The sequence below is a fragment of the Neophocaena asiaeorientalis genome, unplaced genomic scaffold (genome assembly GCF_003031525.2).
Source record: "Neophocaena asiaeorientalis asiaeorientalis breed wild unplaced genomic scaffold, Neophocaena_asiaeorientalis_V1.1 scaffold550, whole genome shotgun sequence".
Lineage (NCBI taxonomy): Eukaryota > Metazoa > Chordata > Mammalia > Artiodactyla > Phocoenidae > Neophocaena > Neophocaena asiaeorientalis.
In genome coordinates this window covers 2504147-2518877 of record NW_020173396.1, presented here as the reverse complement: position 1 = coordinate 2518877, position 14731 = coordinate 2504147, and the positions used below count along the sequence as shown (strand labels likewise).

At 40.7% G+C, this 14731-nt stretch overlaps 1 protein-coding gene across 1 annotated transcript in view; it reads right to left on the bottom strand.

Moving 5' to 3' along the window:
* The window catches only part of RHOBTB3 (Rho related BTB domain containing 3), a 62645-nt gene that overhangs the window by 13422 nt on the left and 34492 nt on the right, over positions 1-14731 (bottom strand). Inside the window, exons 7-9 of the mRNA XM_024746972.1 lie at positions 10663-10775; positions 7500-7620; positions 2067-2240 (exon numbers count right to left, since the gene is read on the bottom strand). Coding sequence (XP_024602740.1) covers positions 2067-2240; positions 7500-7620; positions 10663-10775 — 408 coding nt within the window. The remainder of the gene's footprint in view (positions 1-2066; positions 2241-7499; positions 7621-10662; positions 10776-14731) is intronic.

Genomic DNA, 14731 nt, shown 5'->3' with positions numbered 1-14731 from the left:
AACCCCTGGCAGTCACCAAGGTTTTTTTGTTTGTTTTTTAAACACTTCTCTGTAATTTTTTCTTGTCCCTCTTTAAACTCCTTACATTCTTTGTAGCTAGGAACCAAGAAGAGCGTGTATGATAACTGTTTATCATAATGAATAGATTATTTTTCTTTCTGCAATTTTTCCAATGCAAATTTTCCAGTATCCAGCTTAATTTTTTGATTATTCATTTTGACTCATTTCCCCCCCCACACACACCTTCACCTTTTACCAATTTTTAAAGTGTTTTGTCTTATAGTTATTATTGCTTTTCTGAGCATTTTTTCTAATTAGTAAGATAAAACTTAAAATCCAAAGCTTCAATTACTCTAGTGAGAGGATGATTAAGGAACCAAATTTCCATATTATTTCAAAACTGGTCAAATTTTTAAATTTAATATATAAATTTGCCCATAGTGAAATAATAAAATACACAATAACACACGTTCTGATGAGAATCAATGATGTCTTTTTTTTTTTTTTTTCCTTTGGCTGCATTGGGTCTTCTTCGCTGCGCGTGCGCTTTCTCTAGTTGTGGCGAGCGGGGGCTACTCTTCACTGTGGTGCACGGTCTTCTCATTGCGGCGGCTTCTCTTGTTGCGGAGCACAGGCTCTAGGCCTGTGGGCTTCAGCAGTTGCAGCATGCGGGCTCAGTAGTTGTGGCACGTGGGCCCTAGAGCACGCAGACTTCAGTAGTTGTGGCGCACGGGCTCTAGGGTGCATTGGCTCAGTAGCTGTGGCTCGCGGGCTCTAGGGCGCAGGCTCAGTAGTTATGGCGCACAGGCTTAGCTGCTCTGCGGCATGTGGGATCTTCCCGGACCAGGGCTCGAACCTGTGTCCCCTGCATTGGCAGGCGGATTCTTAACCACCACGCCACCAGGGAAGTCCAATGGTTTCATTTTTATTAAACAGAAATGATAAGCCAGTCTTTAACACTGATTTTGTAACTGGCTCCAAAATACTCTACAGAAAGCTGCAAGACCATAATTAATTCAATTAAAAGAATGTTGTTCTGGAACTTCTAAAACTTTTCACTAGAGGGCTCATGACTTGTTTAAAACTTAGGAGATTTCAATAACGAACATTGGAAGTCTTCCAAATCTAAAATTAAAGCAGTAAACCTGAAGAGAGGTATGGTCTGAAATGTGTATTTTCTTGGCCAGGTTCTGTAACCAAGGTCTCAGGCTCCTGGACTAAGCCACCACGGGCTTATTCTAGCTGTGTTTGTGGTGGGAACCATCTGTTGGCCAAAAGACAAAGACTAATTAAAATGGGCTTCCATGCCTGCATCCCAAGGCTCCAGGCCTGTTGAAAGGATTCTGCAATTTCTCCAAAGTGCCTCCAGCTACAGGGAACCTGCAAGATCTGTTCCAACCTGAAGCTGCCATAGACAGTTCCTAGTTAATGGTGAGTAGGAAAATAAATCCCACAGTCCACTGGGCATTCTAAACCATTTAGGAAAAGTTTTTGGATAAGTCAGCTTTAGGAGAGTCTGACTCTAGGAGAAGTCAGGAAAAGTCAGACTTTTTAGTTTTTAAATAAAAGTCAGAAAAAGGCCATCCTCTGGGCCAGAGAGATGACCAAAGGAGTCTCAGAATATTGAAATTCCTTAAAGTGCCTCAAACAGAAGTCGGAGCCATAACAGCAGCTGCCCAGCCCTTTTCTCCTCATGAAAGGGACAGTGTTCTAAGGAGCTCTTTGCTCCAGTGTGTGGAAGTGAAGAAGCCACTGGGTACCACAAGACACCTCCGTTTCCAGGATGCCTACAGCGATCAGCGTGCTGTTGGTACTGGCTGGGATATGTGAGCTTATCCCAGGGTCTGAGCGCCCAGAAGAGGTACCCAGTCACTGCTCTTCCACGTGAATTGACTGAAAGTTCATTGCTGTCCCCAAATCACCTCCACCTGCTTATTAGCACATTCCATGATGTCAACTCTCATACACCTTAAACAAAAAGAGATTTCATAGAAAGCAATTTCTCAAAATGGGTTATCAGGAAAGAAAGAGTTATGAGATTCTATCTAACGTTTATAATGGCTCACCTGGGCAACAGGAGTCTGTGTATAGGTATTCTAAGAATGACAAGAAAGTCTCTTTGGAAACACCATAAACTGGAATCAGAACACTCTTTGCTTCCATGTAATTCCCATTAAACATGGCCGCCATCACTTCACACCGGGCCACCAGGACGGCCCTGTGGGCTGGCACCGTCGTACCTGTAAGGTTCCACAGGGAAACAAAGCTAAGGGAGATAAACTTGCAGAGTTATTGTCCTAGCAATTTTACTTCTAATTAGAATGGTATTGCATTAGGCACAGCTAAGCTGATATTCAGAAACCAGATGTGGGTGTGATAACCTGTATTAAACTTTGGAGACTTCGTAGTTTTAAAATAAATTGAAAAATTAAGAGCTCAAAAGTTGACTTTGAAACCAACAATTTGCAAGTCAGGCAATTATTTGTTACTTAGTTTTTATTTCCTAAAGATAGAAACACTGAAATGCAATATTTTGCTTCATGTCTTTTTATCGTGAAACATCTATTCTTTGCAATTGGCTTGAGACACCACTACCCTCCCCTGCCCACGTGTCTCACAAGAAAACACAACCATTACTCATAGTACAGTCCTGGCTGGGCTTCCCTGTATCAGAAACGGTAAACCATCCTTAGCCTAAGTAGTCCATAGATCACAGCAGGAATGGCAAGGGAATCTCTTCTGGGGCCAAGGGGAGCATTGCAGACTTATGGGTGATGTGGATGGGGATGACCTAGTCCCCTGCTTCCTCCCTGTCATACTACCTCCACAGGGAAACTCTTTCCTAAATGAACAATGCCTGCCTGCTTGTGGGAGTGCCAGAGCGGCTTTCAATTTTTTTTTTTTTTTTTTGCAGTACGCGGGCCTCTCACTGTTGTGGCCTCTCCTGTTGCGGAGCACAGGCTCCGGACGCGCAGGCTCAGCGGCCACGGCTCAGGGGCCCAGCCGCCCCGCGGCATGTGGGATCTTCCCGGACCGGGGCACGAACCTGTGTCCCCTGCATCGGCAGGCGGACCCTCAACCACTGCGCCACCAGGGAAGCCCGGCTTTCAATTTTAAAGGACCCTCAGTGCACACCCCTCACTGAAGCTCATTACACTAAACTGACTCCCCAGTGAAAGCCTGCTAAGCTCTCCAGCTACTGTGCCACCGCACCAAGGCAATGCCAGATGGGACACATGTGGCCCAGGGCTCACAGGTGGAGAAGCAGTTCTTACCACTCCCACCACCTTAGGAAACCACGAACCCATAGTGAGCCCTCAGTTCAGTCTAGATCAGATCAACAGATCATCACCAAGCAGCCACCATGCGCCAATCACCATGTTTGGTACAAAGATGAGAAACATGGAGCTACCCTGCTTTGGAGCAGCCAAGCTTTTAGTTTGGTGGAAGACCCCACAGCCAGTGTAAGTGACAAAACTGTGGCTTTCCAGAAAGTAACACCGTGAGCCAGACCACGCTGCTCTGCCCAAGAGTCTTCACCCGGCAGCCCCTAAATCTCATACTTCTCAGGGACATATATTCTTCTCCAAAATATTTACAATTACTGCTCTTCATCCTCTTGAAATCCACGCAAAACATCTTCTGGCTCAGAAAAAGAAAAAAGTTCCACGTAAACCCAGTGACTTTCTCCAAAGCCAATAATCCCTCAGGATCCATATGCAATGCCTGACAGTGCCAGTTCTGAGCTCACTGCTTGGCACTGTCACCCACACAGGCACACCTCCCCCAGGAGGGCGCAGGGAGAAGCCACAGGAGCTCTATTCCCAGGTCCTCACACCTATGAGCAGGCAGCCTCCCCTCTCAGCCCCTTCCCCTTCCTCTCTGCCTCCTTGCCTTTAGTTCACCTGCCCTCAAGGTTACAGTGTCCATCTCTGGGGGATAACCAGTTTCCATAACTAAAGCATGCTGGATATATTTGTACACGGTAATTAAAAAGGAATTCAGGGCTTCCCTGGTGGCACAGTGGTTGAGAGCCCGCCTGCCGAGGCAGGGTACACGGGTTTGTGCCCCCGTCCAGGAGGATCCCACATGCCGCAGAGCGGCTGGGCCCGTGAGCCATGGCCGCTGAGCCTGCGCGTCCGGAGCCTGTGCTTCGCAACGGGAGAGGCCACAACAGTGAGAGGCCCAAGTACCGCAAAAAAAAAAAAAAAAGGAATTCAAACAGGCGATGTTATTTGACTTGCAACTTTAGTCTTAAAATCTTAAATAGGGAACCATGAAAAAAAGAAAAAGAAAATTAGAAGTATGGCTTAAACAAACTAGATAACCTATCATTTGGATTAAGCAGAGGGATTTAAGATTGGCAAGAAAATACCTAGTAGATAGTAGCGGATGGGAACGAAGCTTGATGGGTAACCTTAAAATTTTAACAGAAATTTTCCATTGATAATGTAGTTACAACAGAGTTACAAAAGCAGCAACGAAACACTCAGTACCTTAAAGCATTTTCAAAGCCCATTTCAAGCTTCGAATTTAGTTTGAAAAAACATTATAACTCCAAGAAAACATCCATTTCTGTTTCTCACCTTTTCAAACTACTGTTTTGGTGTTATAAATTGTTCTATTTGAAACTGTAATACAATACCTCAGTATAGTCACAGTTTTAAACATTGTATATAAACTGTATAAATGTATAAGCACTGTTTAAAACATGCTGAGTGAAAATAATGCAATGATTGATTATTTATGCAACAGCAACAGGGTAGAGCTGAAGAATTACTGGGGGCAAAAGGACATCAGTTTTCAAGCTAAGAGATAAACATGTCCTTTCAAAATGTCAAGGCCTAAAGTAACTTTCCTTTGGAGTATTTAATTGTTGTTATTGTTTTTTACGAATTTTTTTTAAGGAAGAGTTTTAAGAGTGAAACAAAATTTAAAGCCCAAGTTTCTAGTAACTTTGCACAGATTATCAAAGATCTTTGTTTTTATTATATACTAAAATAAAACACTTCATTTGTCATACCTTCTTCACACTACTTGCCAAGTTTCAAAAGTGAAATTTTTAGAATCATTTTTTGTTTTATTCTGAAAACAGGAAACCTGCCTAGCTCAAGAGAGATTTAGAATATGTACTAAGTAAACAAGACAGAATATAATTCTGTAAAAGTATTTTTCACAAGGCACAGATTCAAATGTCAAAAGGAAACACATCTTTCTACATCAGATCCAAAAGTTTACCATGACTAGTTTTAGAGCTGCTTTTTTAAAAAGTATTTAACGGAAAAAGATACAAACTCAAACAACAAATTGTGGGTGGTACTTTTATATCTATACATACATGCACACATATATTTGTGTGTATATATATATATATATGTATATATATATATGTATATATATATATATTTGTATATGTATATATTTGATGACTATTTATTTCAGAGATAGTAAATAGGTTTTATATCCCATGTCAACTCCAGCCAGTTGTCAGTGATGCCTGGAACATTTTTTAAAAAGGATTTGCTGCAGCCCTCGGTTCAGAACACAAAAAAAGCAGTGATCCACCAGTGTTGGATGCCACTGCAGGGGAAGAGTAGTGGAGTCTGCCCATCAGGCCTCTAAACACACCTTTATATGCACCATCTCCACCTCCATGACCACTCACCACTCTCAGGTAGAAACTAGTATCCCCATTTTATAGGTGAGGAAACAGAGGATCAGAAATGTAAAGTAACACAACAAAACCTATTATATATAGTATTATATATAACTAATTATATATTATACATACATAAACTATTATATATAGTAAATATGCATCCAAGCAAGACCCTGACCTGGTCTGTTACTATCATCTCATCAAGCTTAACACTAAAAAGGACCTTTTAGAATCTACATGGTTCACTTTCTCCACTTTACAAATGACAAGACTCAAGGCCAGACGTATTAAGGACTTGCCCAAGGACACACACTGGTTGGAATGCAAAGCCAAGGCTAGAGCTAGGGCTCCAGACCCTCCTCCAGAGCAGACAACACTGCTGCTTCTACACACTGGAAGCTGCCCTCCCCACACTCCTCAGAGCACGGTTTGCCTCTCCTCCAGCTTCCGGCAGAGAAGCTGTTGCTGGACCCTGCTTCCACCCATTCCTGCTTCACTCTGCTCCTGATTCCCTTGGAGGCCTTGGCTGTTGAGCTGAGGAGGCTACAAAGGGCACTAGAGCAGCTGCCGTTCAGCATCAGCACAGGCATTACAAGGAACCCTTGCAGATCCAGCGTCTGCAAAGGTGGGGTGTGAGCAGGTGCCTGCAAAGGGTCGGTAGGTGGAATCATGGAAGAAAAGCAAAAGACTATGAGAAAGGATTCTCCACATCACTGCTGTTTCTTTTCTCTTAATACAACATGTAGTTTCATGCATTAAATATTCCCCATGAAAATCTTTTCGGTAGGTTACATTAACAATGTTTGGTGTCAGTGCTTCCTATGCAAATTATAAGCAAATTTAGTCCCTTGTTAGCTTTCTTTTTTCCAAATCATTTTTTATATAATTTCAAGGTCACTCACTGTCCCATTCTCAGTGGCCCACGCTCACATTGCAGCTACTAACAGTAGCTGAGCCAAAGGCACCTTGGAAAGTTTCCAATTCACTGTTTGTCTTGGCAAGTGACCAGAGTTACAAGTAAAATGATCTTTCTGGGGAAAATTTTTAAAAAGTAAATTACTGCTAGCTGCCATACATTTCTACCATAAAATTAAATTATATCTTCCTTTTGGTAATAGCCCACTTGAAGTGCTACCTAAGTCATCTGAAACAACTCCTTCGAGCCTTCTTGCATAATTGAAGGTATTTCACAATTCATTTTTAATACTATGCTTTCAATCTACTGAAGTGACCAAAGTATCCAAGCGAATAATCAATAATGGGCATTAAAACAGTTGATGTTTATTAAAATTAGGTAGCATGACTTTCCTACAGAGATAAAAAGCAGCTCTCTGTTGCTCTGGTGATAATTCTGAGTGCCATAAGGAGAAAATGTAGCAATATCTATGGATGCCTGATGTAAGCCAGGCATGACCCTCACCCAGAGTAGTTCCTTTTGCTCAATTAAGAGAGCTGAAAAAATAAACTACAGGTAATATAATGTTAAGGGGGCTGGTTTCAGATGATTCAAAAACTAGGATCTTAAAGAAACACACAAACAAAAATATACAAGGGGGTGATATTACAGATCACCCCATCCCTTGCTGGTGCCTAAAAGTTAATGAAATATTGGGTAAGGAAATAAAAAGAAGGAAAAAAATATATACATTTCTTTTCTTATTTTAATAAAATATCTCATTTCCCTAGAAAATTTTTGGAGAAATTCAAGCCGTGTTAATCTACATCCTACAATAGAGGACAGTCATTCCTTTACCCAAAATATTTGAAGCTGAAATAGAAAGTTAGGTAAGAAAACAAGAAATAAAAATGAATAATGAACTTTGTAAAAATTGAACTATACCTTGTATTTCGAAGACAACATCAGCAAGCATTGGTTTATTAAGGAAAAACTTGAGGGAAGTGTTATAAAACCACAGAGGTTTTCTGGCTTGATAGGTTTTGCAGTTCCTCAGGCAATTAAACTATAAGGAAAAATAAAAATACAAGGGGAAATGTTATATAATATGCTTTGGTAATTTGCCTAGAGAATTTGGAAAACTGTACTAAATGTCTAAAGAAGTAATGATTATCTACTCTATGGCATCTCTGATCACAGCTTTCACGGAAACCTACCCTCAAGAACTACATCTGCTACCTGTCAATGAGCAACACTGCCCTATGCAGCACTCACGGCGGTGAAGGAATTGGCTAAGTGAAAACTCGGCTCTACAGCTGAGAAGCTGTGGGGTCCTGAACCCCCACGGGCTTTTGTTAGCTGGGAAACAGACAACAGTAGTGCAATCTCATATGAACACCTAGTAAAATATGTTTGCATATACAACCTGCTTGTTTATTCACTAATTAAGAAAATATATACACAAAACTTAATTTGTAATTAGGAAAACATGTTTCACCTATCACACCATGTCCCACTGCTCACTAGATCCAACATTAAAACACCTGAGAATGATGGATTAATTTGTCTCCGTCTTAATCTGCAAATTTATAATCCTAAATATCTTTCCTGCCCACAGTCGTCACTGCTGGAATCTTGATTATCAAAGGTTGCCTGCATCTATAACCTGGAGCTCTAAAGAACCTGTCCCATGACCACACCTATCTGTCCTCTCACAACTGCTAACTGGCAGGCTCCCCGAACACCATGTCTGACCTTGGGGTTTCCAGCCTTCCTCTGCTCCCCACTCAGGATTTGGTGCTTTGTTTATCCTTTCTGTGATCCTTCAGACAATCCTTTCTGCCAACCCCAGAAACTGAGGGCCAGCTGCTCTTCCCTCACCCATCACCCATTTCCCTGGCTGATGCTCAGAGCCTCAGCCTGGGTCAGACTCTGACCCTCTGCTTGGCTAGGCAGGGAATTCAGAAAGCTTTATCCCTAAGAAATAATCAAGCATACAACTTTAGCAATAAGAATAAACGGCACCTACTCCCCACTCTGGGTTAATCTACTATGGTGGGAAGTTAAAATGTCTGGAGAGAAGGAAAAAATGTTATCCTTCCTCCCAAAGAAGAACATACACTCCAGAATGACATCCATGAGCAAAACAGACAACCAAAACAGGATCATACAAATCTTGCTCTTATAGTCTCAGGTCCTACACACAATATACTTTAATACACATTGAAGGAACTCGTGGAGAGGGTTTGTGACTGCCACACATAAAGGAAAGGAACAGTGAAAAAGCATCACCAGAACCTGAGAGCTAGCACGGGCTTTAGAAATCAACCAGTTTATCCCTCATTTTATAAAAAGCCTGAGAAGACTTACTCAAAGCCACAGGTTATTTGCGACAGACTCACAAGTTAAATGTTTACTTCCTGATTCCCAATACTCAATGAAGGAGAGAGACCCTTACCCCGAGAAAACACAGGAAGAAACCACAGAAGAACTCTTCTGTCCTCCTCTGCAAAGGAGGGAATTTAGTTCAATTTCATGGAATAATATAGTCCCCAGAAGAATTTGTTTTATTCTTGGTACTCAAAGGAATGACTGTGTTCAGAATCCAACCCAAGGAAAGGCTCAGGTTTAGAACAAAAGGCAACACTTCCATCCTAACCATTTATATAAAGCTTATGAATTTGTACATCATGAATATGTGTAGATTTATTTCAGGTATGGATATATACAGATTATGAATCTGTATAACAGATTTCCTTGTCACCTATGCCTTGAATTTTTTTTTTTTTTTTTTTTTGGCTGCATCACGTGGCTTGTTGGATCTCAGTTCCCCGACCAGGGATTGAACCCAGGCCATGGCAGTGAAAGCCCAAATCCTAACCACTGGGCCACCAGGAACTCTCACCTACGTCTTGAATTTGAAAAAAAATGCGAGGGCAAAAGTTTGCAGAGAATACAGATGTACATTTTCATTGGTCCATGAACAAGTTAATCTAGGGAACTTATGAAAAGCAGAATGCAAGTTTATGTGCATGTTTCTACAAAAGAATTATTTAGTTGAATTAGATTGTAAGAGAGCTACCACCCTGCCATACACCTGTACAACTGGACAGCTTCTGTGTACCTACTTCAATGTGTTATTAAAACAAGAAAAGAAAGGTCTTGCCCCTTAATTCCATGTTACTTTGTTTAAAAAAAAAAGAGACAGAGAGAGAGAGATCATTTTCTCAATTAAAGAATAGTTGGGAGTCTTTATAAAAGTTGATGCAGTTTTAAAATATTAACTTAAATTGTTAATAAACTTAGGTGGTAGAATTGACAGTCATCTGTATAAAAATTAAAGAAATAATCTTTTTTTTACAGTTAATATAAACCTATATTCTGCTAAGCATTGCACACAACTTACCTTTTTTATCTACTGTAGCCAATTTGTTTATCACAGAATCTGAAATAAGAATACGCTGGCTAAACTGTATAATGCAGTCATCTTAAAATTTAACAAACCTACTTTTAAGGCCATTATAGACTCTGCACAATCTCAGTTACTAGAGCTTTCATGTGTACAAGTTTATGACCATATACAAAGTCTACATTTTTATAATCTTTGAACCTAATGTATAATTTTAAATCTATACTAGGTGAGAAACAAATCCTTAACTGTCTACCTAGTCAAACAGATTTCTCAGAACTCTTGAAAAAGACACACAAAGAAACTGCCTTGCCCCTGAAAGCTGTTTGGAGTGAAATCGTGAGCAGTGAGAAGGCATCCCCCCACAGCAAGCTTAACTGTAACTGGACAAATTCAACAGCCCTTCATTCTTGACATAGACTGCATATTCCCAGAGCCCCAGGGGAATGTCGCAGAGAATGGAAATCACAAACCAACATTTTAAAGACATGACTCACACATATTTGAATTCTTACATGAATTAAAATCACAGATAGCAAGAAATCATGTTTATATTTAAAATATTTAAATGGAAAAAAATATACTTAAGGAAAACTATATATTATTGACACTCCTCACAACTCAGTATATTCATCCATAGTATATCAGTTATACTTCAGAGAAAGTCAAAGTAATCTAACTTACAATAAACTAATTTACCTTTCCTGGTGTTTTTAAAATACATTTAACTTTCTCAATTACATTTGAAACATCCCCAGAATCTTTCAACTTCTTCCTGATATCTTCTTCCAATTCTTCCCACTGGAAGGCGCCTGTAAACAGATTAATATACATTGGATTTTCTGTTACAGCAGGAATAAAAATAAATCTTTTATTAGGTATCAATGTTCCTTTTTCTTTAGTATTTTCTTTTAATTTTTATTTATCAAATATATATCCATGTAATTACACTAAAACATTTAAACAGCTCTCACATTAAAAAAAAAAAGTTTGGGGCTTCCCTGGTGGTGCAGTGGTTGAGAGTCCCCCTGCCGATGCAGGGGACACGGGTTCGTGCCCCGGTCCGGGAAGATCCCACATGCCGCGGAGCGGCTGGGCCCGTGAGCCATGGCCGCTGAGCCTGCGCATCCGGAGCCTGTGCTCCGCAATGGGAGAGGCCACAACAGTGAGAGGCCCGCGTACCGCAAAAAAAAAAAAAAAAGTTTGCCTTCACCTAAATTATTTCTCAAAACCTGGAGTCCTTCTTCCTGAACAGCTACTATCTCTTTATAGTAGGTGATCAGCTAGTGATAACAGCAGTGGCTAGTATATGAGTTCCCGTCACAAGTGGTCCAAACCCAAATTATTTACTTGCCCTGAGTAAGAAGTAGTTGTGGTCCTTTCTAAGGTTGGATTAGAGCATACTCATCATGGAGAGTAGTGACTGCCATCAGGCAAAGGAGCAGAATGTATTCAGAAGGTCTCATGCATTGTCAGGGCCAGAGTAGGATGTTCCGTAGCCAAGTCTACAGAACCAACCTGAAGAAGGGAGCTCAATAATTTTCTGATGAGCTACACAACCATGACATTAGAAAAAAATCACCCCACCTGGTCCCGTCCTCCTTTGTTTTCACCCCAACCCACTTTCAAGCCATCTCTTTCTAGGCTCACTTCACTTCTGTCAGCCCCTTTTCCTCCGTGTCTTACAAAACACAGGGTCAGCAAAAGCTCCCCTTTTCCCCAAACACTCCTCTCCCTTGGCCTACAGCAGCCTCCTACCCAGCCTCCCTGCTCCCAGGTGGCCTTTTCCCCATCAAATGTATCTTGTTATCAATGCTGATATATTTCCAAAAGTGTATTTTGAGATTACCCCTTATAGAAAGTCCTAACTCCTAAAAATATAACTCAAAAAGGTGTAGACACAACTGGGAGACCCAGTTTCTAGTTTTATCTCTGCCAGTAATGACTGGTGTTAATTTAGGCAAGTCGCTTCACCTCTCTGGGTAACTCGAGATCCTTTTCTATCTACTCTCAATCTAGTTCTTCTGATGTTTCCCTTCATGTACCCAGAACTTTGCCAGATGCCTTCATGAATACTGGGGAGTGGAGAGGACACAGAATAAACATTTATTGAACCAATGAGATCAGGCAATTGCAGCTAGGCTGTACCAAGGAGATCCAAAGCTCATCGGAAGAGTCAAATTGACAGTCCAGTTGCTCTCAGGCCTCATTACAGCTGAGGCCTGCAATACTTAGCGTGTTTGCCTAACTTCTCCCTACCTGCCCTTGACAAGAACGCTGACAGAAGCGAAGTGTAGTAGTTTTCCTCTTCCTCAACTAATACTTTTCAACTTAAAGTCACGTACTCTTTTCACAATCTGATAAATTTTTGGCTCACCACTCCCGAAAATTTCCAATGCACATACAGACATTGCAGTCTGTATAAAAATGTTAGGAGTATAGCTGATTCACTTTGTTACAAAGCAGAAACTAACACACCATTGTAAAGCAATTATACTCCAAAAAAGATGTTAAAAAAATAATAAAAAAGGTAATTAAAAATATTTTTTTAAATGTTAGGAGTAGAAGAACCCCTTAGAAGCCAAGGGACCCCAAATCAAGACAATTCACTCTATGCCAGTGATTCTCACCTCTAGTTGTGCATTACATTTACCTGGAGATCTTTTATAAAATACCATTGGAGGAGGTTTTATCCCCAGACCAGTTAGATTAGAATTTCTCGGGGTGAGGCCCGGACATCAATTTTAAAAGCCTCCTAGGGGATTCTAATGTGTATTGAGAGCTGACAACTATTGCTCTTCCTTTAGACATTTCATCCACTATCAAAACCCAGGGTCAGGGCTTCCCTGGTGGCGCAGTGGTTGACAGTCCGCCTGCCAATGCAGGGGATGCGGGTTCGTGCCCCGGTCCGGGAAAATCCCACATGCCACGGAGCGGCTGGGCCCGTGAGCCATGGCCGCTGAGCCTGCGCGTCCGGAGCCTGTGCTCTGCAATGGGAGAGGCCACAACAGTGAGAGGCCCACGTACCGCAAAAAAAAAAAAAACAGGGTCAGTGGCATGCAACAGTGTATGTATGTAGTTTTGACTGTCTACACTCATGTATGTTAAAGGACAGCACAGATATTGTTTCTTAAAAGTAAAATTATATTAACTAAAGAACTTCTATACAATATATCTCCATTCAGAAGAGTATCTGAAAGAAAGTAAGCATCAAATCTAAATATATGGGATTAGTAGCAGGTAAATCTCTACAGTCCACCAATCTGTTTGAGAACAGACACAGAAAGATCCAATAACTGAAAAGGAAAGTAAGACTAGTTCATAAGGGCACTCTAATAATTGGGCTGTTTTCATAATTAGAAATACGAATCAAACCATCTTTGACACTTAGGTCCTAATAAAGCAATAGTCAGACTAAGATTTTCTTTTCTTTTTGTGTGTGTGTGTGGTAATAACATTTAACATGCGATCTATCCTCCTAACATCATTTTAAGTACACAGTACATTATGTTAACAATAGGCATAATGTTGTATGTACAGCAGAGCTCTAGAACTTGTCGTGCATAACTGACTGTGATTTTCTTTAGTTGACTTCTCAGAGCACCTATTTACTTAGACCCTTAGAGAGCATGGTCCACCCGTGTGCATTCAGCTGTGTTTTCATGCAGTGCAGAAAAACTTCAGGAGCTGGAGAATACTCTGCTCATTTCCACAGATTCATTTACTCTGGCAGCATTTCATTAAGTGATGTGAAATTCTAAGGGCCATCTGTGGCAGGAAGAGCTCAAAGCTAAATTCTTGAGGCTCTTACAAAGACTTCAATTCCTCACCATCTGAGATCGCGTGACTCAGGAATTTGCCAGCATAAAGACTGTGTAGTGTATTATAAGAATGCTACAATTGTACACCATTTAAGGATTACTCCTCAGGACCAGGAAACCACTGGCCTCACTTTTCAGATTATTCTTCCCTCAGTGTTAGTCATTAAGTACTCAGACATGACGCAGTGTTAGCAGTTTCCAAGAGGAAATTAACATATGCAAAACATACACACTTTCACTGTATCTGTTTGCTCAGAAATTTGAATAGGAAAATAAAACAGCAGCCTTTATTATATGGGTAAAGTGTTAACCAGAGGATTAAACAGGCCCTTCCTAAATACAGGACCCAAACGTCCATGGTGACACAGTACCTACAAAATTTCAAATTCCTAAAGGTTAAAAAAAAAAAGAAACATGTTATTTAAAAAGAATTAAGACAGTCTTTGTAATTTGGTTCATTTTTTTAAATATAAAGCAGGAGATAGGTTTAATAGGGTTTTCCAGCCCATGTTTTTGCTCAGGGCAAATATTCCCAAGCACGCCCTGTCATGGAGTTCTGCCTGTGTATCCCAGCCGAACTGACGTGAGTACAACTGGCTCCTGTCCTCCGCGGTTCCCTACATAACCCGCGGGCAGGCCTGGGCTGCTGTGAGGAAACCAGTGTGTAATTGGGTCTTAAGACTTGTGCTCTGTTCAAAAGTTTTTAAATGTTCAACAACAATAAGACAAACAAACAAACAAAACACACAAGCCTGGCCTCTTTATTGAAGTCTCTAAGAAAAAAAAAATTAGGTTTAATATTTTAGTTTGCTTTGATTAAAAAAAAAATTTTTTTTTTTTAGTTTGCTTTGATTAAAAAAAAAATTTTTTTTTTTTTTTAAAAGTAACCTATTCAGGGCTTCCCTGGTGGCGCAGTGGTTGAGAGTCCGCCTGCCGATGCAGGGGAC